Source organism: Agelaius phoeniceus, chromosome 4 (assembly GCF_051311805.1).
Source record: "Agelaius phoeniceus isolate bAgePho1 chromosome 4, bAgePho1.hap1, whole genome shotgun sequence".
Lineage (NCBI taxonomy): Eukaryota > Metazoa > Chordata > Aves > Passeriformes > Icteridae > Agelaius > Agelaius phoeniceus.
In genome coordinates, this window is record NC_135268.1 from 18,302,919 (window position 1) to 18,323,788 (window position 20,870).

The following is a 20,870-nucleotide window of genomic DNA, read 5'->3' on the forward strand; positions in this document are numbered from 1 at the left end:
TCTTATAAATGACAGTTTTTGCTCTTTACCTCTTTTGTGATCTTAGGTAAATCTTTTTCTATCACAATATCTGTACTGTTGTTGTGGTAAACATGAAGGAATGTGTATGGGTGTAAATATATCCAGAGTATGGATATAGCTGGGAGTGGACACACATGTACAGCATGAGACCAGACAGACAGATTTTCTCAGTCTTATCTTACTGATACAGGAAATAATTGGAAAGCTGATATGGGATTATGGACACCACAGAGATTTGAACTGTTTTTTTCTCCAGGGAGAACTCTCTTCTGAAATAATTGTTAAAAGGTTAAGTGTCTCTACTGCAAGCACCCTAAGTGAGAAAATGGAGATGTCTGTGGGAGTTCTGTTGCAAAGCTATCTGACAGAACACAAGGGCTTCACTGGGCTCAAGAACATGCCTTTAGAAGAACTGTCCCTTGAATTTTACAATTTTCCCAGTTGTCCTTGGATAGCAGCTGCTCTTTTGTGTACTAGAGAGAACTGGTCTCCCTTTGACAATGTCTGTGACCATACTTGCACATAGTGCTTATTTTGATGCTCTGGCTTGTTAAGGTATAAAATGTCTTAAGAAAAATCAAAAATCCCAAGAAAACATCTTTTAGAAGAGCAGGGTTGTTTTTCTAGTAAAATGTGTGCAAATTGAGATTTCATTCATGTAGTTGCTGAAAGCTGGGCAAGTGGGAAAATGTTCTCATAAGAATTCACGTCATATTTACAACCAAGTGTAGTACTTAAACTTGATGTCAAGGACAATATGCTTTATACTAATAGTAAAAGATACTGAGAATAAAAAGCTGAGCTCTAAAAAAAAGTTAAATGGAAGGAGAAAAAGGAAGAAATCAAGTTTTGAGGTTGAGCAAGTCTGGGAAAAGAGGCTGTTATCAAACCAGTAGACTTATGGATGTGTATAAATGAAATAAAACTTTCTTGTTATTAGTTTTTAGTTTGAGAAAAGTTGGAAAGATGAACTTTTGCAAATTCCTGGTATACTGATACTCCAGCTGCAAGGTAGCACAGGTCTGCTGAGCTCCCTTTCTTTCAGCATTTTGCCTTTTTTCTTAAGGAATTTGTTTTGCTACTCCTCATTGTTCTTGCTTCTTTCATTTCTCAGCTTGTATTCTTTCTGATGTCTATCAGTTATGGATTCTGTTCCCTTTTCCTCACAAGGGTTGCACAGTGATTTCTGTGGATTAATTACAAATTTTCTTAACAGGAATCTGTACACACACAGATAAATTATGATGCAGTCCAGACAAACTGTTCTGCAAGTTCTTACCATGTGCTTTTAATAGTAGGAATATTTCTATATTTGGTTGTTTGATTGTGGAGGACAAATTGAGCCATGTTCTCTGTAGTCACTGGAAATAGTTTTGGCAGATGTTGTATCTTGTGAAGTGGCCTGAGTCACCCTACTCATGTAAATACTAGTTTACTCTGGTGTTTGGTGTAGAGCATTGAAAATGAAACTGAGTTTTCTCTGAGATGTTGAGAGGCATTTAATCTCTTTGCATCTGTTCTACTTTTGAAAGCAAAAAGAGGGTAACTGTCTTCCCTCTGAAGGGTATGAATGGTATGCTAGAGTTGCTCACTAACAAATTGAGAAATAAACATATTGATGTTCTTTCTGTCTTTGTACAAGTAACTTTGTGCTGTCTGTGTTGGCTTAACAGGCTGTGAAATCAGCAGTGCAGACCATTACTGTAGGAGGAGTGGGTACGTCTCAATTTAAGACAATTATTCCCTTGGCAACTGCACCCAATGTTCAGCAGATTCAGGTACCTGGAAGCAAGTTCCATTATGTCAGACTCGTTACTGCCACAACAGCCAGTAGTTCAACACAATCTGCCAGTCAAAATCCCAGTACGAATACTCAGCCTCTGCAACAGGGTAAGTGCTGCTGGGGACATTGTCTGAAGCCTCTGTTGGGTCTTTCTTTCATGTTTGTTCTGTAACAATTTAAATGAATACATAACAGAGATCTGTGAAGACTGCCAGATGTACTTGGTTTTATGGTAAGACTTCCATAAATTCCATATTCTGCCGCTACCTCTGGTCTGTATGTGAAAATGCTCCTTTGTGTCAAATTGCTCTGTAGTTGGGCCTGAATCCTGGGAGCATTTTAGGTTGCTTTTCCCTAGTTGAGCAGATTTTTAGGTGGTTCATGGCCTCTCTCATCTCCTCTATATGAAGAGGATGAAGGCAGGACACCGCACAAGCATATTGTCAGAACTCTTGTAACATGAAGATCCTTCCATGTAAATTGCTTTAGAAGTGTCAGGTGTTTTTGCTGGTTTCTGTCCATGCTTTCCAAAGGGGTGATGGAATAAAAGATTTCAAAGGGAAAAGGGATGTAAGGAAAATCCAGTGTCCAGAGGCGGTCTGCACCCTGACTGGTTTTTTAATCCACTGCTGTGAAATGTGTGCCAAAGACCTGTTTACAAAGGTGTTGTCTAGACCCAAGTGTTGCATGCCATGAGTCACAGTGCTAAGTACCTCTGTGTTATGCACATGTGAAAGTCTGAAGGGCTGAACTATGGATTTGGAGTGACTAACACACATTCCTGTGATGTTTCTTGACCCCAGCGAAGCCCGTGGTGGTGAACGCAACCCCCGTGCGTATGTCAGTTCCCATAGTGCCAGCACAGACTGTGAAACAGGTGAGTTGGCTTTAAGTCATCTAAGAGTCCTGACCTGGTTTGGCTGCACAGAAAAAAAGTCTGCTTCCAGCTCTGTAAAGAACTGTTCTACTAATCAAAGTGTGTTCTGAATGACTGAAACACTGATTTCATAAAGATTGAAAGATTCACTGATTTCAGCTCTTCTCTCTCCAGGTGGTGCCCAAACCAATCAACTCAACTTCTCAAATAGTCACTACCAGTCAGCCCCAACAAAGACTTATCATGCCAGCCACTCCACTGCCACAGATCCAGCCCAACCTCACCAACCTCCCCCCAGGCACTGTGCTGGCACCAGCCCCTGGCACAGGAAATGTTGGCTATGCAGTCCTTCCAGCTCAGTATGTCACACAGGTATGGCCTTTCCCAGAGATGGTTATGCAAATGTTGCTCTTGTGGAATATTCTACCTTTCCCTTAAAGGTTTCTCCTCTGTGACAGCCACCTGACACTGAGGCAACAGTTTCTGTTAGGGATCCTTGGCAGACTGATGGCACTTTAATTTCAATCATGGTTGCAATTAAAACTTTGTTTTCTCAAAGGAGTTTTTATTAGCATAATAGCACAGCATTTCTGTCAGCAGAATCAGTGTAGTGCAATTTTGAGTGGTGGAGTACAGAATTTGGAATGCCAACTCACTCGAATCACCTAGATCTCAACTTGGAATTTCTAATCACCTAGACCCTGCATATTGGGTCAGATCTTGATACACAGTTTGCTTCATCACTTTAGCAATCATAACCTAGACTTGAAAATCATATGAAAGACTACAAGTCACTTGGTCCTCAGAGGAAGCAGATGTCAGTGGAGGTGACCCTGGCCACTGGTGGTCACAGGGCTCAGTGTCCAGCAGCAGTTCCAGTCCAAGTTCATCACTTAGGACTTGGAACAGGTTGATTTTATAACTCCTCTGTGTGCTGTTACACTTCCCTGTTCCCTGACAGTCACCACCACCTGGTTGTCTGGGCGCCTGAGACTTCCATGGCCAGTAAGGAGCAGAGTAATTAGCCTGGCACCCAGGAATCCTGAGACCTGCAGTGAGGGGAAGAAGAAATCCTATTGGTTTGTCTGCTTGGTTCACAGGACCTTCAGGGCCTGATGATGAGGAGAAAGGGAGCATATATGTGACCTGCTTGGTCACAGAGAATGGCTGTTTTCATTATAAAATGGTGTTAGTTAATGCTAAGCACATTGCCAGGGGTCAGAAGCAGCTGGTACCAGTCACTCCAACTGAGGCCTAGGGATTAGTTTTTTGCTCTTTGCCAGGATCTGACCAGGATGAAAAGAGAATAAATGAAATGTTCTGCTGAAGGCTGAAGTTTGTAGAAACAAAGACTCTGATAGCTCCTGGCATTACTGGTACCAGACTGGTTTCTGTTTGCCTTTTGGTTTTGTCACAGTTGCAGTTTGACCCTGAATCTTGTTATTGTGTCCTTCCAGTCTAGTTCTCCAAATTTTACTTGAAACTAGCATCCGTTGGACCTCTCCTCTGAGGTTTGTGTTCCAGTCACAGCTTGTCCCCGTTTGCCTGGCCCCAGCAGGTCTATATCTTGCCACGTGCCAATATGTCCCCAAAACCTGTCCCAGCAGGAGCAAACAGCTGCTTCTAGGTAATGCTAAAGAAGGTTGCCCAGAGCAGTGTTGTTTGGCAGGTTCTTATGAGATTTTGGTTTCTTAATGTAAAAAGTAAATGGTGGGTTCAGGTATGCAGAGGAGCTGGAATGCAAATCATTTTGCTTATTTTCATAGTAAGTGGCTTGTATATAAAGGAAGCTATTAACTTGTGCAGGAAGTGATTCTGCTCTATTAGGGGGAAAATGAGCATGTTTTTAGGAACAGGAGCTGTTTGTGGTCTGAACATTTCTGTGTGTTAACCCTGTCATCTGTATGGATCTAGACACTGTAATAGACAACAACAAATACAATCCAAAATAGTATTTTTATGCTAAGTATGGAGGCAGGAAGTTGCCACTTGGTCCAAGTTCTATAAGTGTCTAAAAGTGTTCTTAGAAGCAAGTTATTTTTGTAGCAATATCTGGAAAGCTAATTTAAATACTAGCAACACATCCTCTTGTTTATAATTTCTTTCATGTCAGGCATTAACCTTTTTGTTTTGTTAGCTCCAACAGTCATCCTATGTATCCATAGCAAGCAACACTGGCTTCACAGGGACATCCAGTGTCCAGTCCCAGGCACGGCTGCCATTCAATGGGTAAGAATTCTGAAAAAAAAAATCCCAAAACCTCTAGAATAGGCTGCTTGAATAAGCATGAGGTCTTGGAGTTTGGTTTGGGGAATTCTCAAGTCTGCTGTGTGTGATTATTACCTCTGACTGAAGGGTATGGATCTCTCTGACATTTGAGCCAGTCTCTTGATCAAAGCTGTGTTTTCCTTTATGTTTTTTGAATTCATGTAGCAGGAAGTTGACCTGAAAGCTCCCTGTTGCTCTTGTTTTTTATTTGCAACAGCACCTGTGAGCTACAGGCCTCAACTATTTCTCAACATTGCTGCAAAGTGGTTCTGGACAATATATAAGCTAGGTGCTTAACACATGCAGAAATTCAGCCAAACAGCAAAATGGATCACGATAGGAGGCTTTGGGTTTTTTCAGTCTTGCATTTTTCCTTTAAGGATGAGAATAACAGCTAACATATATTATTTTCCCTTTGCCAATCCAGCAGGCTTAGCTGTTCTGCACAGTCCTTTTGTGTTACTGTTTGCTGGAAATTGTGAACATGAAGTTGCTTTTTGTTGCTGCAACCTCAACTGATGCAAACTAATCCCAAATCCAGATGCAGCTATTCAAATGAACGGGTTTGATTTAATCTCCCTGGCATTACGTGCAGAAATTGCTGGATAGGGATGGAACAAATCTCATCAGATGTGATTAGTGTCACAAAATCCAAGTCTTAGGAGCAGTTAAAGACTGTGTCTACTATAGAATTTATCTGAAAACTGAATACTGTGGTTTGACTTGCTTTCCCATTATTCCAGAGGGGGTATTTTTTTGTTTTCTTTCATTGTTTTAATTCCAAGGAGAACAGAAGAAAAAGCACAATAATGTTATGTGAATTTGGGTTGGATCTGATCCCACTGCACTTGAAGGGATTCTGGGGAAGGTTTCCCTGACTCCAATTTTTTAGTTATGCTTCCTCTAGCTTTAAAGCCTAATTTCTACTTCAGGCATGCATCCAAATTTGCAGCAAATAATCCATCTCTTTCTGGGTTGGAAAGGCACTATTTATAACAGTTACTTAAACACAGTGAGCCAAAAACCTAATGCAAGGGGAATAGAAAGATTTTTTCCAAGTTTTTATTATGAGCTGTTTACATTAATTTAAAATAGGAAGAAACTGATAAAACTGTGTGTGTATAAATGCCCTTTTCTCCCCCCAGAATAATTTCTTCTGAGTCTGCAAACCGCCCCAGGAAGCCTTGCAATTGTACTAAGTCTCTGTGTTTGAAATTGTAAGTACAGCTTGGTACAGTTTTTTTTCTTTTAAGCCTTATTTTTAACATCACAAATGTGCACCAAGTATCAGAATATAATGGTTTGAAGTATATCAGAAATTTTATGTTTAGATGCTGATTTATGGTGGACATTGGTGGAGATGTTGCAGAGCCTGTGTCATTTTGCAGCTCCTGTGAGCTATATGGACCATAACATATAAAATTGTCTTATTTTGCATCATGTACCATGGTGGAACCAATTCCAGTCAGCAGTTCTGGTTGCCTTGTTGGTACCATGAGTGAAATGGTATCTCTTGGTATCATTTGTGAGCATTTACTGTACTTTGGTGAAGTGCATCAGTAATACCATCCTAGATCAAATACTTCAGAAAAATTGGGCTGTGTATATTTTATTAAAGAGTTGAATAGACAAGTGATTCTTCACTGATAGGTCTACCTCTTGCTTATCCATGAGATATTGTGCTGTTCCATTCCATGTATTTGTAAGAATTTGACACAAAAGCATTTGGAGCTAAGGAGAGTTTCTTCACCTTGGTCAGAGTCAGTTTACTGATATTTCTGGGACAGGAATGGGAGGAGATACTGAAATTAATCTGTGGTTCCCTGAATTCTAGACAATGAAGAGGAAATCAGGGGTGTGGTACTTGAAGGGGAAGTGATGCAATGGCATCTGAACCCAAGTTAAGAAGTTTGTTTAAACTCTTAAGCTTGGATGTCTTTTTGTGTAGTGCACCCACCTCTATATGGGAAGGTGTGCCCTGTGTTACCTGGCCTTCTCTATTGCATAGCAGGAAGATATGTAGCTGTTTTCCAGATATTTTGCATACATGACTGACCTCACAGTGCCCAATGCATGTTAGAGGTGTAGGGATTAGGTTTTGGTGCCTGAATGTGCCCTAAAAATGCTGGGAGAGGAATGGCATCAGTGGGAATAATTTGCACCTTCAGAATACTCTTAGGAAGCAAACTGTTCTTGTAAATCTCTGATGTTACCTGTTCTGGGCATTGGTGAGAGCAGATGGTTAATTCTTTCTGGTACACGTGCTTTCTCACTAGTAAAACCTTTTTTTTTATCTGGAGGGGAACTTATTTTTTCCCAAATGCTCATGTAAGGTAGGCACATGGCCTATTCTACTAAGAAGTCAACTCAGTTAAGTTATTTGCTCTGGATTTATGCTGGCCCTGGTTCTTTTGGAAACCAGGACTATTCTACCACTGAATTTTAAAGAAGAAAGGAGAGCTATTACAGGTTGTAAAAGCTTTTGAATTAGTTTGTCCCTGGGACCATTCAAGATGCTAAAAATCTCCAAAATCCAGTTCAACCTGAAAAAGGGTTGCAGTGAGCTACAGGGCAACCCTAATCTCATTTATGTCGTGCTAGGCTGGGCAAGCCACAGAAGGCCAGTTTAGCAGTGGGTTTAGGCTCCAAAAAATGACCACACACCCCCAGCAGGATTTGAAAAGCAAGTGAAGAGGATCAGCAGGTTTTTAGGAGGTGGTCCTGGAAGTTTTGAAACATGTTGGAGTTTGTTGTGGCCTAAAGCCATGTTTGAGCTGGGAATGAATGTGGAATTTCTATGTATTAGATCTGTGAGTCTGTGGGTTGGTGAGATGTTGTTTTTGATGGGAGGCACCAGAGATACATAAGAGGCATGGCAACAGGATTGGCTTTCCCTGTCCATGTTTTGCTGCTTTTTGTTCATATATGTGCATCCCTTTTTAAAGTCTGCTTTATCCTCATTCAGATCCTTCCCCTGATCACCTGTGCTTCAAAGTCTAAGATGTACCAATTGTTATTTCTTTTCTATTCTTCCATCCCAGCTTAAGGCCAAAAGTAACAACAAAAAACGCTCCTTGCTGGGTTAGTTTGCCTGTGAACTGTCACTCCAATTACTTGCCTTTTGTTTTGGCTCTCTGAGGGCTCCTGGCTGGACTGACTGGGTCAGGAGCTGGCTGTGAGGTGGCTGCAGCAGACTGGCCCTCAATATGTGGGTGAGCCAAGAGTCTCTCTCAGAAAAAGTCTCATTAACTTCTCTGGCTTCTTGGGAGATCTGTGCTATATGATGAGCTCAGAGAACACCCTTGAGCTCCTCCTGTGTCTTTAGACAGCAGGCTAGACTTGCACTAGAGGATTTTGGTTCTGCAGTGAGGTTGGTACTGCTTGTGTGTGTGGAGTTGAGCTTAGGGTGACCCTTACCCATATTGGTGCCAGAGTAGGGACTTCTGGTACTGCAGTGTGGGAGTCAATACTCACACACCAATGTAATGGTCAATATTTACAAATGCCTTCTGCATCTTCTGTTTCAGGTATTGTGACTGTTTTGCAAACGGTGAATTCTGCAATAACTGCAACTGTACAAATTGTTATAACAACCTGGACCATGAAAACGATAGGCAAAAAGCAATAAAGGTGAGGGGCCTCTTCCCCTGTCCCCTGGGATCAAAGTCATTTAGCTTCTTTTTTCTGAAGCTCCAGAGTGGGGCAGAGTGGGTGTATAATGCCCTGATCTCCTCCCACATGTGCAAGGCTTAAGTTCTTTAATTGCACCTCTAAATTCTGCTCCCTGCATGCAATGACTGACCCTTTGGGTCTGCATTGACAGGCCTGCCTGGACAGAAACCCTGAAGCCTTCAAGCCCAAAATAGGGAAAGGAAAGGAAGGAGAATCGGATCGGAGGCACAGCAAAGGGTGTAACTGTAAACGCTCGGGATGTCTCAAAAACTACTGCGAATGTTATGAGGTATGAAGCATTATCTCATTTGAAAAATAGGAGCTTTTCCCCTTTAGTGTAGTGACTTCTCTCTTTTGTTTGTCTCTTCCTTGTATTGCTAAAATATTTTCTCTTCTGTTTGTTTCCATTCCTGTAATGTTACCTCTTCTCCCAGAAGTTTGCACATAGAAAGCAATGTACATGGAAAAATTGGTTGCTACTGTTCTGTAATTTTAATTTTAAACAATTTAGCAACTTTGAACTTAGGCTTGGATTTGTTCTTTACTGAATAGCACCATTTCCTAAAGAAATCTACTGTACCAAGTCCCTAGGAGGAGTTGAAGCAGCATCCCACAGATGCTGTGGGATAGAATGTGTCTGTGGAATTCAAAAGCAGAAGTTGTTACTTCATCTGCTAACTGATCAGTCTGTGGATGTAGAGACAGTGTAGAGACAGACTGCCCCTTCTCAAAACTCAGCTGTCTAAATTACACCTGAAACTGGAGGTTGATGAAGAAAGGGTTGAGTGGGAAACCACTTATTTACATTCTATGCTCTATGATTCAATTGAAGTATACATCTGGGACATCTCAACTTGAGGTAAGAATTTAGAGAGAAGACCACTGCTTGGGAGTTTGCTCTAGTGGTTAGTTGGTAAGAGATTAAAATAAGATCTACTTTTTGTTGTGGTTTCTCATAAGGGGAGTCAAACTTGCAACAGGTTTCTTATGTTTTGTTTGTTTCTTTCAGGCAAAAATCATGTGTTCTTCCATATGCAAATGCATTGGCTGTAAAAATTTTGAAGAAAGCCCGGAGCGAAAGACATTGATGCATTTAGCAGATGCTGCAGAGGTCAGGGTGCAGCAGCAGACTGCTGCAAAGACCAAGTTATCTTCCCAGATCTCAGACTTGCTGACAAGGCCAACACCAGCACTCAGCAGTGGTGGTGGGAAGTAAGTTAATGCTGCACCCTCTTTGAGTTGTTTTTGATGTGTGTGACAGGTATGTCCCTGCCATCTCTGAGCCTTGTTCTGTGTAAGCTGTAAAGGGGGGAGCAGTCAGGTGAATGGAACACTTTGTTCCTGTAACAGTAGGGATTCTGACCCACCAGTTCCTTTGGCTGTTAACTGAGGCTTATTCACTGTCTAAAGGCTCTTGGAAGCAATGGGACAGGTGAAATCCCATCAGTCCTTGGACCAAAAAGTTGCCAGCCCTGGAGTTAGTCCCTTTGTGTTTTTGCAGACACTAAGTGGATGTTCCTTTGTTTCAGGCTGCCGTTCACATTTGTCACCAAGGAGGTGGCCGATGCAACCTGTGAATGCCTCCTGGCACAGGCAGAGCAGGCGGAGAAGACGGGCAAGTCCAAAGCTGCAGCAGAGCGCATGGTCCTGGAGGAGTTTGGACGCTGTCTGATGAGGGTTATCAGCTCTGCAGGGAAGTCCAAAGGTGACCCTTGTGCCATGAACTGCTGACTCGTGCACATGAGCCACAATGAAGCGGACTGAACAGAACACTTAAGGCACAGGGACACTTTGGTTTAGCATAAAGGATGGATTTAATAATATTTGTTAATTTGGTGCTTGTTGTAAATTGACCCATGTAAGATTGAAACGAGAAATTCTTTTATAACAAGATGTAGAGCCTTTTAAATCTTAGCTAAATCCTCTTCTATGTCAGACAATGCCTAAAATTCAGTTCTTCTTCCCAATGTACAGCTTTTACCCTGGGTTTCTTAAAAATTAGATGTGTTCTCCCCTTTTTCCCAGAATAATTGTCTGAAGGGCATATATAAATTATTATAATATATATTATTTACAGTGTATGGATTTGCATCACTGTGCATACAGGAAAACACAGGTGATGTCAACAGCCAGGTCATGCTTTTGCTGACAGGCCTGTAATATGGAGGTACCAGTGTATCCAAGATAATTCAGAAAGGAAATAGGTAGAAATAAGCATATAAATGGAAGGTAGTACTTGTATTTAGGACCTGACACAGCATGTCCCTGAAGTGCATGGAGCACTGTGAGATGCATAGGCAATAATACAGAGGGGTTGCTTGCAGATGCAGCACTGAGCAAGTGGTGGAGAATGTTTCTGGAGCAGGGCCCAAGGAGTATAGAGGTGAATGGCATTACAGGGAATTTTTGATAGGAATGGGGCAGAGTGCTCAGGTGTTTCTTAAGCTGGAACTTGAAGCCTAAGAGAGTGGCCTGTCCTCAGCAGTGAGGAAGAGCAGCCACGCCACAATGCCAGACTGTCTGCCCAGCGTAGTGTTACCTAAGTGTGTAGCAGATTGATGCTGTTGTTTGGGTGAAGCTTGGTTTTTCAGAGGTCTGCAGCAGCCTGATCCCTCACTGGAAGAAGGGCTGTGCAGTCCCTTGTTTTCTAGTATCAAGCTGTAACCTTGGGAAAGTGTTTAGGCCTGAGAAGCTGAAGTCACTGGAGATGACAATCTGCATCTGAATCGACTTGCAAATGCAGGTAAGGGATCATGTTCAGCCTGCTGTGGGTATTCAGGATGCTGCTTCTCTCCATGCTGGCAATTTACTTGGCATAAGGGCTCTTTTAGTGTTGTTTAGAATAATTGTGAGAGCTGTGATCAGAGAAAGTACTATCACAGAATCAGGATTGCTACAAAACCAGACACAAATCCTTTTACACTAAATGGGGGGCAATCAGCTATAGCTGGGCACAGACTAAAGCAGGGTTTTTTTTCAGTATTTGTTACAGGCAATATCAGATCACATTTTTGATAGTGGAACACATTAACCTGGTGGGTTACTTACCTATCATGAACATCCATTAACCATGTTTAATCACAGGCATTTTTATTACCTGTCTCACTGCAGCCTGAACTAGCTATTTTTTTTCCAAAAGGGATTTTGCATTCCTTCTATACAACTGTAAATACAGAGAAATGCAGGGCCAGGCTGGGGAGAGGTAGGGGCTAGGCACACCAGCAGCAGAGATTTGTGCCTCTGTGTGTGAAGGCAGTAGGGTGGGAGGGTGCTTCACCTCCCAGCCCTGTGCACTGCACAGAAGGCCCTTGACCCTTCTCTGGTGCCTCCTTGAAATGCCTGGGAGGCATGAAGGGCTTGGGAGGCAGTCAGCAGCAGTGATGGGCTCACAGACCAGGTCTGACCTGCCTGAAGGGCTCTGTCTGCTAAGGACATCTCCCTGAGCATAAATTGCAATGTTTGTGCAAATCTCTGAAAAGGGAATCCACCTCTCCTGTAAGTAAATGCCACATTTTTTCATTATTAGGACTTGGATTTACTAAAAAATCAGTGCAGTAACTTTACCTGTAGATAGTGCAGATATTCTGTTCCCTTCTAGTGACCTAATATAGTCTGTCCAGTAAGATTTGTATAAATGTAAATTAGTGTAAGTGAATAAAGTAATACCTACTTACGTTATTTTTCAAACAGATTGCAATATGCCTTTTGTTTAGACTTCAATCTGTGTTAATTTTGTATATATTCAGTGTCTTACTCTAAATTGCACCTTTTGTGATGTGTATTTATATACAGTGTGCAAAAGCACTTGTGAAATTTAGATTACAGTTGTAATTATGTATGATGGCATTGCTGGAGAATATTTTGCTTGTAAAGACTTTGAAGGTGCAATCAAATGCTCTTAGTTCTTCTATTTTGTTTTGAACAAGCTTTCTCAAATATTAAGCTTGGATTCCTCTCTCCCTTCTCCCTGGTGTAGAGTGTATGAATTGGTTTTTGTACTTCCTTAGCCATTTGCATCAAACTGCTGGACAAGATTAACAGTCAAGTTCATCCAGTTACATAAAAAATAATTGGGAATGGGACAAGGATTCATTTTATAGTTCTGTTTACATCCAAAAGTAGAAAAATTAAATTTATATTTACAAGACCTATTCAAAGAATACACTTTTCTATATTGTACAAATAAAGCAGTCAGATAAATCACAAAAAATAAACATTTATACTATTCTGTAAATACGATTTTTTTTGCACTCCTTTGCTTCAGCACTGACAAATATACACAGAAGGTTTGTCACTGAAATATCAGAATAAATTGTAAACACTAGGTCCACTTCTGATGCAAGTACTGACTTGGATTTTCAGTGTGAGACCAAATGCTACCAGAGATAAATAAATATCCCTTGGTTATTGGTGTGCTGTCATGCACAGCAATCCATGGCACAGTTCATAACTACTCATCTTAGGGCTGGAGGTGGACAGTGCTAGTGTTCCAACATTACGTGATTGCAACCAATCTGTCACTGGGATTTCAGCAGCATTTTGCCAAACGTTGTCCCAAAAATCACATATAGAGGGGAGGGAATAGTTTCCTGCAAAGTCTCTTGCAGCTGGAATGGCTCTGTGACTGTGATGGCTTCAACATGGTTTTTTTGCATAGATATTTGGATTGGGAAAAGAAAAGTCCAGAGGTTCTGGTTTGTTCCTCCCAGCAGTGATTGTATGAATTTCTGTGGTGCTGCTGCTCTCAAAGCAGAGCTTGAGGGGTTGGGTGCAGCAGAACTAAGGGAAGGAGGAGAAACCCAACCCAACCAGGGACAGTTTTGTCAAGTCACTGGTAGGCAGAAAGATACCTTTAATATTATTACTGCGAAGGATGTGGCAGATCCCCAGTTTTCATCCCAGTTCCATCATGGATCTTGAAAGTGACTGAACAGCAGCAGGCTTTGTGAGAATTAGTTGCCTTCCATCTCTATGGATACAACTCCAGTTCTGCATGGCAAAGGGAAACCCCTTAGCAGCAGTTCTGCCAAACTCTGCTATTCCAGGCAAAGCACTGGAGGCAGCTTCCTTGCCATGGAAATGAACTACCAGAAGAAGCCTGTCCTACTCGGTGGCATCAAAGCTATGGTTCAAGTGATCAGTGGGGGGTGCCATGTGCCCTGGACTGCAGGATACAGGCCAGCCCTGGGAGGATGGGGCCATGAAATGGGAACTGAAATGCTTGCCCTGCTGCAGCACACCCATGTATTCCTGCCCCTGGAGGAGGGTACTGGTGCTCCTGGATGCCACTGGACACAACACTCTGGTCATAGGCTTAGCACTATCCAGAGGATCTAGACTGGACCAGCATCTTTAGCTGTTTGATGGGACATTGGAAAGGAGATTAGAACTTGTGTACAACTTGAGTGCCACTTGCTTCTCACATCTTTATTTTCCTATTTAAGTAGAAGCTCTGCAAGCTTTCCTGCCCCCAGCTTTTATAAAGCACGTCTTTTTGGTGAAGTGCCAGTGCATGTGATTCCCTGCAACCAACCCCATAAAATATCAGTTTTCTTCTGGCAAGAGCACTAAAACCACCCAGAACTTCCAGGGACACAGCAGAGTCTCCTTCCTACCCCTGCCCCAGGCGCCTGGAGCAACCCTGGCTCATCCTGACCTGCCATGAAGTTTCATGAAATACTGTAGGACTGCTAGATTAGGACAGGGGATCAGATAAACTTCCTTGCTTTGCTCAGTTAAACTCTGGTTAGGAGGTTTGCAGTGACCCAAAACACCACTGTTTATCAACACTAGTTTTGCCAGCATTGTTTCCTCATGTGTGTTGCCTAGATCTGTCCAGCACTGAGCCTCAGCAAGGAACAGCCATCCTTGGAACCACAGAGTACTCAGTAAGACCATGTGTGGGTTAAGCTTGACTGACAGCTACCCAGTGGTGATGGAAACAAATGCTTTCCCTTCAGTGTCTTCAATTCATGCCTTCCACAAGGGTATTTCAAATTCAGGTGTTGGGTGGGGTGTGTTCTTACATTTAAGTAACACCGTGTTATTTCCTTTACTAAGACTGTGTAGTGGTTGTTGATGCTCAGCTCCCCCTCAAATAAATGCTTTGTGAGGGTGGGAAAGAGGGGGCTTTCTCCCAGAAGCTCCTGGAAGACTTTCTGTTCTAGACACAAATGCCACAGCTTGGTATTGTTGTTGGCACTTCCTACTTTGCCATACTGGTTTAGGACTTGCTCTGAAATGCTTGTTATGTGGTGCACACTGGCTGAGGGCAGGCTCACACCACCCAACTTTTTTATGTAGAGCACTGACCTGCATCTTAGCCTGCTCTCATCTGCCTCAAACAGAGAGGCAAGACAAGGCTCACACTGCAAGTCCAAGGCCAGCTGCTCGGCCACCCAGCCAGCTGTGCAGGTGAGGCTCTGTGCGTACAGTGACAGGTCTGTCAGTGCATTGCTCAGGGCAGAGCTGGGCAAAAGCAGGCCTGCACTGTAGGGGTACTCTGGGGCCAGAGGCCTCCCAGGAGCTGGGTGATACTGGGCACGAATGCTGCCCAGAGTCAGAGGTCTCCTCTGAGACAGGGATACATCCCAGGGGCTGGCATTGCCACTGCTGGGTGGTGAGCCGGGGGCCAGGCTGCAGCTGGCCAGCAGTTTGTGGTAAGCAGCCTGGAACACAGCACAGGTGGGGCTGCCACTGCTGCCACAGGCTTGCTGGAGGGCCCTGAGAAACTGCTCCAGAGGGTCCAGGCTGAAGGCATGTGTGTGGAGGTGCTGGGAAGGAGTGCCTTTTAGACATGTGTGGTTGGAGGAAAGCCACTTGAGGCTTTCAGCATTGAGCAACAAGCTCAGAAATCCCAGTTTGCGTTTGCTCTTAATAATGTATCTCCCCACAGAGTCTGTTAAGTTGACAAAGCAGCTCCTGGCCTCATCGAAAAGGTTGCTTATTTTGGTGTAATTCCCAGCTAGCAAAGGCTCCTTTCCATAGGGACCTCTGCCATAAAATACATCACACAGAGAGCTCATCAGACGCACAAACTTGGCAGTCCCGCTGCAGCTCTGAAACGAGGCAAGGCCCAGCTTCTGGAGGTGCTCCAGTGCCTCAGCAACACCCTTGCTGAACAGCAGGGTGGCAAGGTTGACCTTCAGGTGGTAACTCCCTTTACTCCCAGCCCTGCCCGACTCAGCACTGCACGGCTCCAACACCTTCTGCTCGCCCAAAGCTGCCAGCTCCACCACATGCTGCCACCACATGGTGTCACCGAGCCACTCGACCTTCTGGAAGCACTGCAGAGCATTCCTTATCAGCAGGAGGGCATGAGGAACATCAAAGAAGTATGCGATGCTGTGAGCAGAACCAGGTGGATGCTGGAAAGTGCACTGAATCCTTTTGGGATCTATCCTGATGCCCAAAGCTCTGGCAGTCTCAGCTCCACGAGCAGAGGCCCCTGATGTCACAGCCAGAACCACGACCCCAACGCTGTTCAGCTTATGGATGGCCTGACGGAGGAGCTGAGCAAGGAAGGGGCCAGATGTGCTGTTCACCAAGAAATAGCCCAGGGGAGCTGTCCAAGGGCTGGAGATGCCGACTGCCATGAGGACTATCGCTTCTGATGCCAGCGGAGCTTCGTCAGCATCAAGGATGCCTGCTCCCAAGTCAGCAAAGCCCGACAGCTGCTTGCTCCGTGGGTCCCACTCCTGCTGCTTCTGCAGGGACACGTCCTGTACCAGCACGGCGCAGCAGCGGCAGGCCTGGTCCCCTCTCTCCACCTTTTCCTGAAGCCGGAGAAAAATGTCACTGCTGAAGCCCGCAGCAGCCTCATTACTAGACAGCCAGCTGGAAAAAAAGAAGGAGGATGTGATTAGGAGATGTGGTTCTGGAAAAGTTGAAGCAACAGGCAGCTCTTTTTAGCACTGAGGACATGGTGAGCCATGCCCCAAGCTGCAGAGCAGGCTGACACATGCAGGGCAAAGAAGGCAGCCCTGCTTGCCTTCATGCATAGTCCGAGTTTCTTTCCTCTCACCCCAGCGGTGGGAAGCCAAGGAAAGCACTGACCATGCAGGGAAGTAACAAAGCAGCTTCAGGACAGATCTGTTACACCTATTTCTACACGAGTACTGGAAATACATTCTGAATGAATGAATAGCAAAAAACTTGCTTTGTAAGGCTGTAAGGATGAGGGAGGGGAAGAATCTTCCGTAGGTAATCATAGGCCTTAATGTGGTAGAGATGGAGAAGACAAGCAAATTGCCTCATTTCTGGTGAGTAGTCTGCCATCTGCCTCCAGCTGTGCAACTCTCGAGGCAAATCTGCTTAAGAAATCACAAAAGGGCAACTTTAGTGAAAGAAATAAATGACTGGAAACAGAGGGATGCATGACACAAATGCACTGCAGAAAACAAGGCAACAGCATGGCCTCTGGAACAACTCGGTCCTGAAGTCCGGCATGAAGTGCAGGTCTCAGGCACGGTACCACTGTGCCCCGCCTCCTCCTTGGCACGGGATAACCAAAGACGCGAACCGGGGGCGAGGGAGCGCACTCTGCCTCAGCGAGCGTCCCGGCAATACCTGAAAACTGCGCCTGCAGCAAACTCACGATTTCCTCAGAAAGCTGCCGCTTTTCCGCCAGCTCCCTGAGGATGCTCGGCACGCTCCTGCGCCGGGGCGCGGGGCCGCATCTCCCGGCGGCCGCCGGCGGCTGCTGCTGGTGCCGCGGGGCGCCCGGCGGCGGCGGCTCGGCGGCGCGCTGTCCCTGCAGGCTGTAGTTGTGGTCCCCGGCGGGCGGGCTGGGCAGCGGCTGCTTCAGCGCCCGCCCGGGGGTCCCGCTCCTCCTGCGGCCGGCGCCCGGCGGCTCCTGGCGGGGGAAGGAGAGGGGAGGTCACGGCACACGGCGGAACCTCCCGGGCGGGAGCGGGGAGCGCGCCCGGTACCCGCCCGCACCGAGGGGAGGAAGCGGGAGGGCACGGCCCCGCGCCGCAGTTTCCGCCGCAGCCCGTAGCGCTCGAAGTCCCCTTCGGCGAAGTGTCGGGAGCAGAGGATGGCGCCGGGGCCGGGCCGCCACGCCCGGCGGCTGCGCGGGTCCACGCGGTTCACGGCGCGAATCCACTCGCGGCGCTGCGCGGCGTCCACCGGGAACCTGCGGCAGAGGGAGTTGGCGGGATGAAGGCGCGGAGGGCCGGCGGGCGGGGAGCGGGGCGGGCGCACTCACTGGTGGAAGGAGATGCCGCGTTCGCGGCTCCGCCCGGTGTCGCGCGCGGTGCAGCCCAGCGCGGAGCAGCTCCGCGTCATGGCCGCCGCCGCCGCCGCCGCGCCCGCCGCCGCGCGCGCGCCACCGCCCGCCCGCCCATTGGCCGCCGCCGCCGCCCGCGCGCCCGGCCGCCGCCTCGCCATTGGCCGGCGGGCCCGTCGGACCGCGGCCCCATTGGGCGCGGCGGCGGCGGCGGGAGCGGGGACGGCCCCAGCCAACCGGGAGCGGCGGCGGCGGCGGCGCAGCCAGTGGCGAGGGGCGATCCTCAGCGCCAATAGGAGCCGCGCCTCCCGCCCCTATTTATAGCGGGGCCGGCAGCGCCCGCCGTCTCTCCCGCTGTGCCCCCGCTGAGCCGCGCCATGCGGCCCGGGCAGCGCCCGCCCCGCGCACGGCGTCTGCCCACCGAGCGGCCGCGGAGCCCGGCGGGAGGCGGCAGCGGAGCTGTGCCCCGGCTGCCGTGAGGAGGTGGGTCCGGGGCTGCCGTCCCCGGCTGTGGAAGCCGGCCGAGCTCCCTTGGGCCGTTCCCCCGCCCTGCGGAGGCCCCTGTCCCGTGATGAGCCTCACTGCTGTTCACATCATGAGCACGCCATGATTACTGCCCTTGAGCTGAGGACAGGCGGCCCCCGCGCTGCTGGCGCTGCGCCCCGGCTCCCCCCGCTCCCACCGCCCCTAACCCGTCTCCCTCTTCCCCAGGGCCGATGGCTGCTCCCACCCCGAGGGACACGGAGGACACGCGTGGAAGGAGGCGGCTGCACATCCCCACACACACCCTCCGGCCACCACCACCGCCACCACCCCCGGTGCCCGTAGCTGCCCGCCGCTCCCGCCCCGTGCCGGGAAGGCGCTGCCCCGCCGCCGCCGCCGCCCGGAAGCCGCGGGGCGCGCCCGGAAGGCGGTGGCGGCCGGGAGGCGGTGCCGGGGCTGCCACGTTGGAGCAGTCCGGGGACGGTGAGCGCCGGGGACGCCGAGGTGAGGGCAGGCACGGCGCAATCCTCTGGTTTGCAGCTGTTCTCCTCCGGCTCCCGTCGAAAACGGGGCGAGGGTGGCGGTCCCGCCGGCCGGGCGGGGCGCACCCGGGGCGGGGGAGCCCTCGGGGGCTGAACGGGACCCGAAAGGAGCCGCTGAGGGTGTTGGGCGGCACGGTCCGGGCAGGGTCCTCCCGGGGCTGGGTCTGTTTCGTGGGTTAGGGCAGAGAGCTGCTGTAGGGTGCCTGATGCCTCGGTGCTGTGGGAAGAGGGTTTGCACAGCTGCTGAAGCTTTGCCCACGTTTTCCTGTGTTATGTTCCGCACCCGTCAGTTTCCTCTACGTGTCAGTGCTATTCTGCTAATGGAGAGTTGTTCCTCCCCTCCCCCGGGTGTCCTCTGGAGAGGATGGCCTGGGTGTCTGTCTGAGGGATCTCTTTAGGAAAATGGTCCCTCGGACGAGCCCTAATGCGGCTCCTGAACCCGTGGCAGTGCAGCCTCACCATGCACCATGTAAGCATCACCTCTCTTGGTCTTGCTTTCCAGCACAATGAAGCTGAAAGAAGTGGACCGTACTGCCATGCAGGCATGGAGCCCTGCCCAGCAGCACCCCATTTACCTGGCCACAGGTGAGTTTTTGGGGAACATGTGCTGGCAGACCTGGGGCTGTGTGCGGTGGCTGCACACCATGAATGAAGGGGTACACCATTATTGAAAGCTGTAGGAGTTACTCTGTGTCCTGGGGGCTGGAGTGGGGTGCATGTTGTGGGGTTTTGAGTGGAGTTCTTGAGTTGTGCTGATAAAAGCATGCTTTGCATTCTGCAAGTGACAGCCAGCATCCTCCTCTTTCTGCCAGGGAATGGTGACACCAATCCCAAGCACTAGTCACTTGTGGCTCCTTTGTAACTTCAATCATGTTCTGTGCATCATCAGGGAGAGGTACTTGCCCAAAGCTTTTTCTGCTCATAGTCATTAAGAAACACCCAAACAAAGAGCTATGGGGAGGAGAGTTGTGTGGAACAACATCTAAGTAACAGAAACAGAAGCCTGACCCCATCTCAGGATCCTTTTTGAAAGGATGATGTTTTTGTTCCCCTTCTTGTGCTGCATTTGCAGTTACTGCTCTGTGTATTGTGGCCTTCTCACTGCCAGGCATGCTTCCTCACAGGTACCTCAGCTCAGCAGCTGGATGCCACCTTCAGTACAAGTGCTTCTCTAGAAATATTCGAGCTGGACTTAGCAGACCCTTCACTGGATATGAAGAGCTGTGCCACATTCTCCTCCTCACACAGGTAGGCAGTGTTGTAAGAGAAAAGTACAGGCTGTGGAACTGTTATGTGTGATATGCATAGAAATGTCACTTCATGTGGTTTGGCTGCACTTGTTCAGGAAAGAAGCAGAAGTTCAGCACTGAAAGATGAAGGCAAGTGTGTGCAATTGATGCTGTGGGGCAGCAAGCTTGGACTCTAAGAAAGCAGCTCATGACAGAAACAGAATTGACATAAACAGAATTTTTTAAAGTATATGTGTGGACTCTTTGTCTCAGGAAGCCTCTGGGATTCACAAGAAAACAGAAGAAAATGTGAAATGGTGAAAATATGGTGGCAACTTTTCATATTGCACCATCCTGTGTGTATTTAGGCATTTCAGGGGGACTCCTGTAACATGACAAACTTGGGTTATGTTGTGTGTGTTCCTACAGCTGGGAAGCCAAATTCCTGGCTGCACAGCTCCACTTAGCTGTTAGTGCCTTACTGTGTGCTTATCCAGGCAAATATTGTTAGCATCAGAGCATCCAGTTCCCATCTCTTGTAGCAGCTCTCTGGCAGAGCTGATGTCAATATGTCCTACTGACCTGCTCAGAGCACAAGGCAGTGTTGGATCTTTGAGTTTTGTTGTTCTACCTTGTTTTATCTGTGGCTGAGATTCTTCAAGACTTGCTATTTGCTTTCTGAATTTCTAGAAGCACTCCTTAGAGCCAGGATGCTCCTCCCTTGATCAGCAACACAAGAATTTGACTTTGCCCCAGAAAATGCATT

The 20,870-nt window shown here is 47.3% G+C and overlaps 3 protein-coding genes across 13 annotated transcripts in view; 2 read left to right on the plus strand and 1 right to left on the minus strand.

The window, feature by feature from the left end:
* The window catches only part of LIN54 (lin-54 DREAM MuvB core complex component), a 39,720-nt gene extending 27,189 nt beyond the window's left edge, over positions 1-12,531 (plus strand). For all 7 annotated transcript variants that reach the window (XM_077177015.1, XM_054633931.2, XM_077177014.1 and 4 more), the window contains 9 exons: positions 1,695-1,911; positions 2,608-2,681; positions 2,856-3,053; positions 4,819-4,910; positions 6,095-6,166; positions 8,477-8,579; positions 8,773-8,910; positions 9,631-9,833; positions 10,151-12,531. In XM_077177015.1, coding sequence (XP_077033130.1) covers positions 1,695-1,911; positions 2,608-2,681; positions 2,856-3,053; positions 4,819-4,910; positions 6,095-6,166; positions 8,477-8,579; positions 8,773-8,910; positions 9,631-9,833; positions 10,151-10,352 — 1,299 coding nt within the window. In that variant the 3' untranslated portion in view covers positions 10,353-12,531. The remainder of the gene's footprint in view (positions 1-1,694; positions 1,912-2,607; positions 2,682-2,855; positions 3,054-4,818; positions 4,911-6,094; positions 6,167-8,476; positions 8,580-8,772; positions 8,911-9,630; positions 9,834-10,150) is intronic.
* Positions 12,532-12,709: 178 nt separating this feature from the next.
* THAP9 (THAP domain containing 9) lies at positions 12,710-17,932 on the minus strand. The gene is made up of 5 exons (XM_077177016.1): positions 17,830-17,932; positions 17,562-17,757; positions 17,190-17,475; positions 16,780-16,930; positions 12,710-16,457 (listed from the first exon to the last, which is right to left on the minus strand). The coding sequence occupies exons 1-5, from the start codon at positions 17,907-17,909 to the stop codon at positions 14,507-14,509; spliced, it is 2,664 nt and encodes an 887-aa protein (XP_077033131.1). The 5' UTR covers positions 17,910-17,932; the 3' UTR covers positions 12,710-14,506.
* A 248-nt stretch (positions 17,933-18,180) lies between these two features.
* Positions 18,181-20,870, plus strand: part of SEC31A (SEC31 homolog A, COPII component) — a 40,660-nt gene continuing 37,970 nt past the window's right edge. For 4 of the 5 annotated variants that reach the window (XM_054633193.2, XM_077177017.1, XM_077177018.1 and 1 more), the window contains exons 1-4: positions 18,182-18,333; positions 18,562-18,837; positions 19,378-19,460; positions 20,000-20,123. In XM_054633193.2, coding sequence (XP_054489168.2) covers positions 19,382-19,460; positions 20,000-20,123 — 203 coding nt within the window. In that variant the 5' untranslated portion in view covers positions 18,182-18,333; positions 18,562-18,837; positions 19,378-19,381. Of the gene's footprint in view, positions 18,334-18,561; positions 18,838-19,377; positions 19,461-19,999; positions 20,124-20,870 lie in introns of all 5 variants that reach the window. The other variant, XM_077177020.1, reaches the window with a different exon arrangement.

Coding starts and splice junctions, on each gene's coding strand:
- THAP9 (XM_077177016.1), bottom strand. CDS start 17,909: ATGACGCGGAGCTGCTCCGCGCTGGGCTGCACCGCGCGCGACACCGGG. Junction 16,931..17,189: donor GCTGCAGGCGCAGTTTTCAG/GTATTGCCGGGA, acceptor TTTCTTAAGCAG/ATTTGCCTCGAGAGTTGCAC. Junction 16,458..16,779: donor CATCCTTACAGCCTTACAAA/GCAAGTTTTTTG, acceptor CTTTTTTTCCAG/CTGGCTGTCTAGTAATGAGG.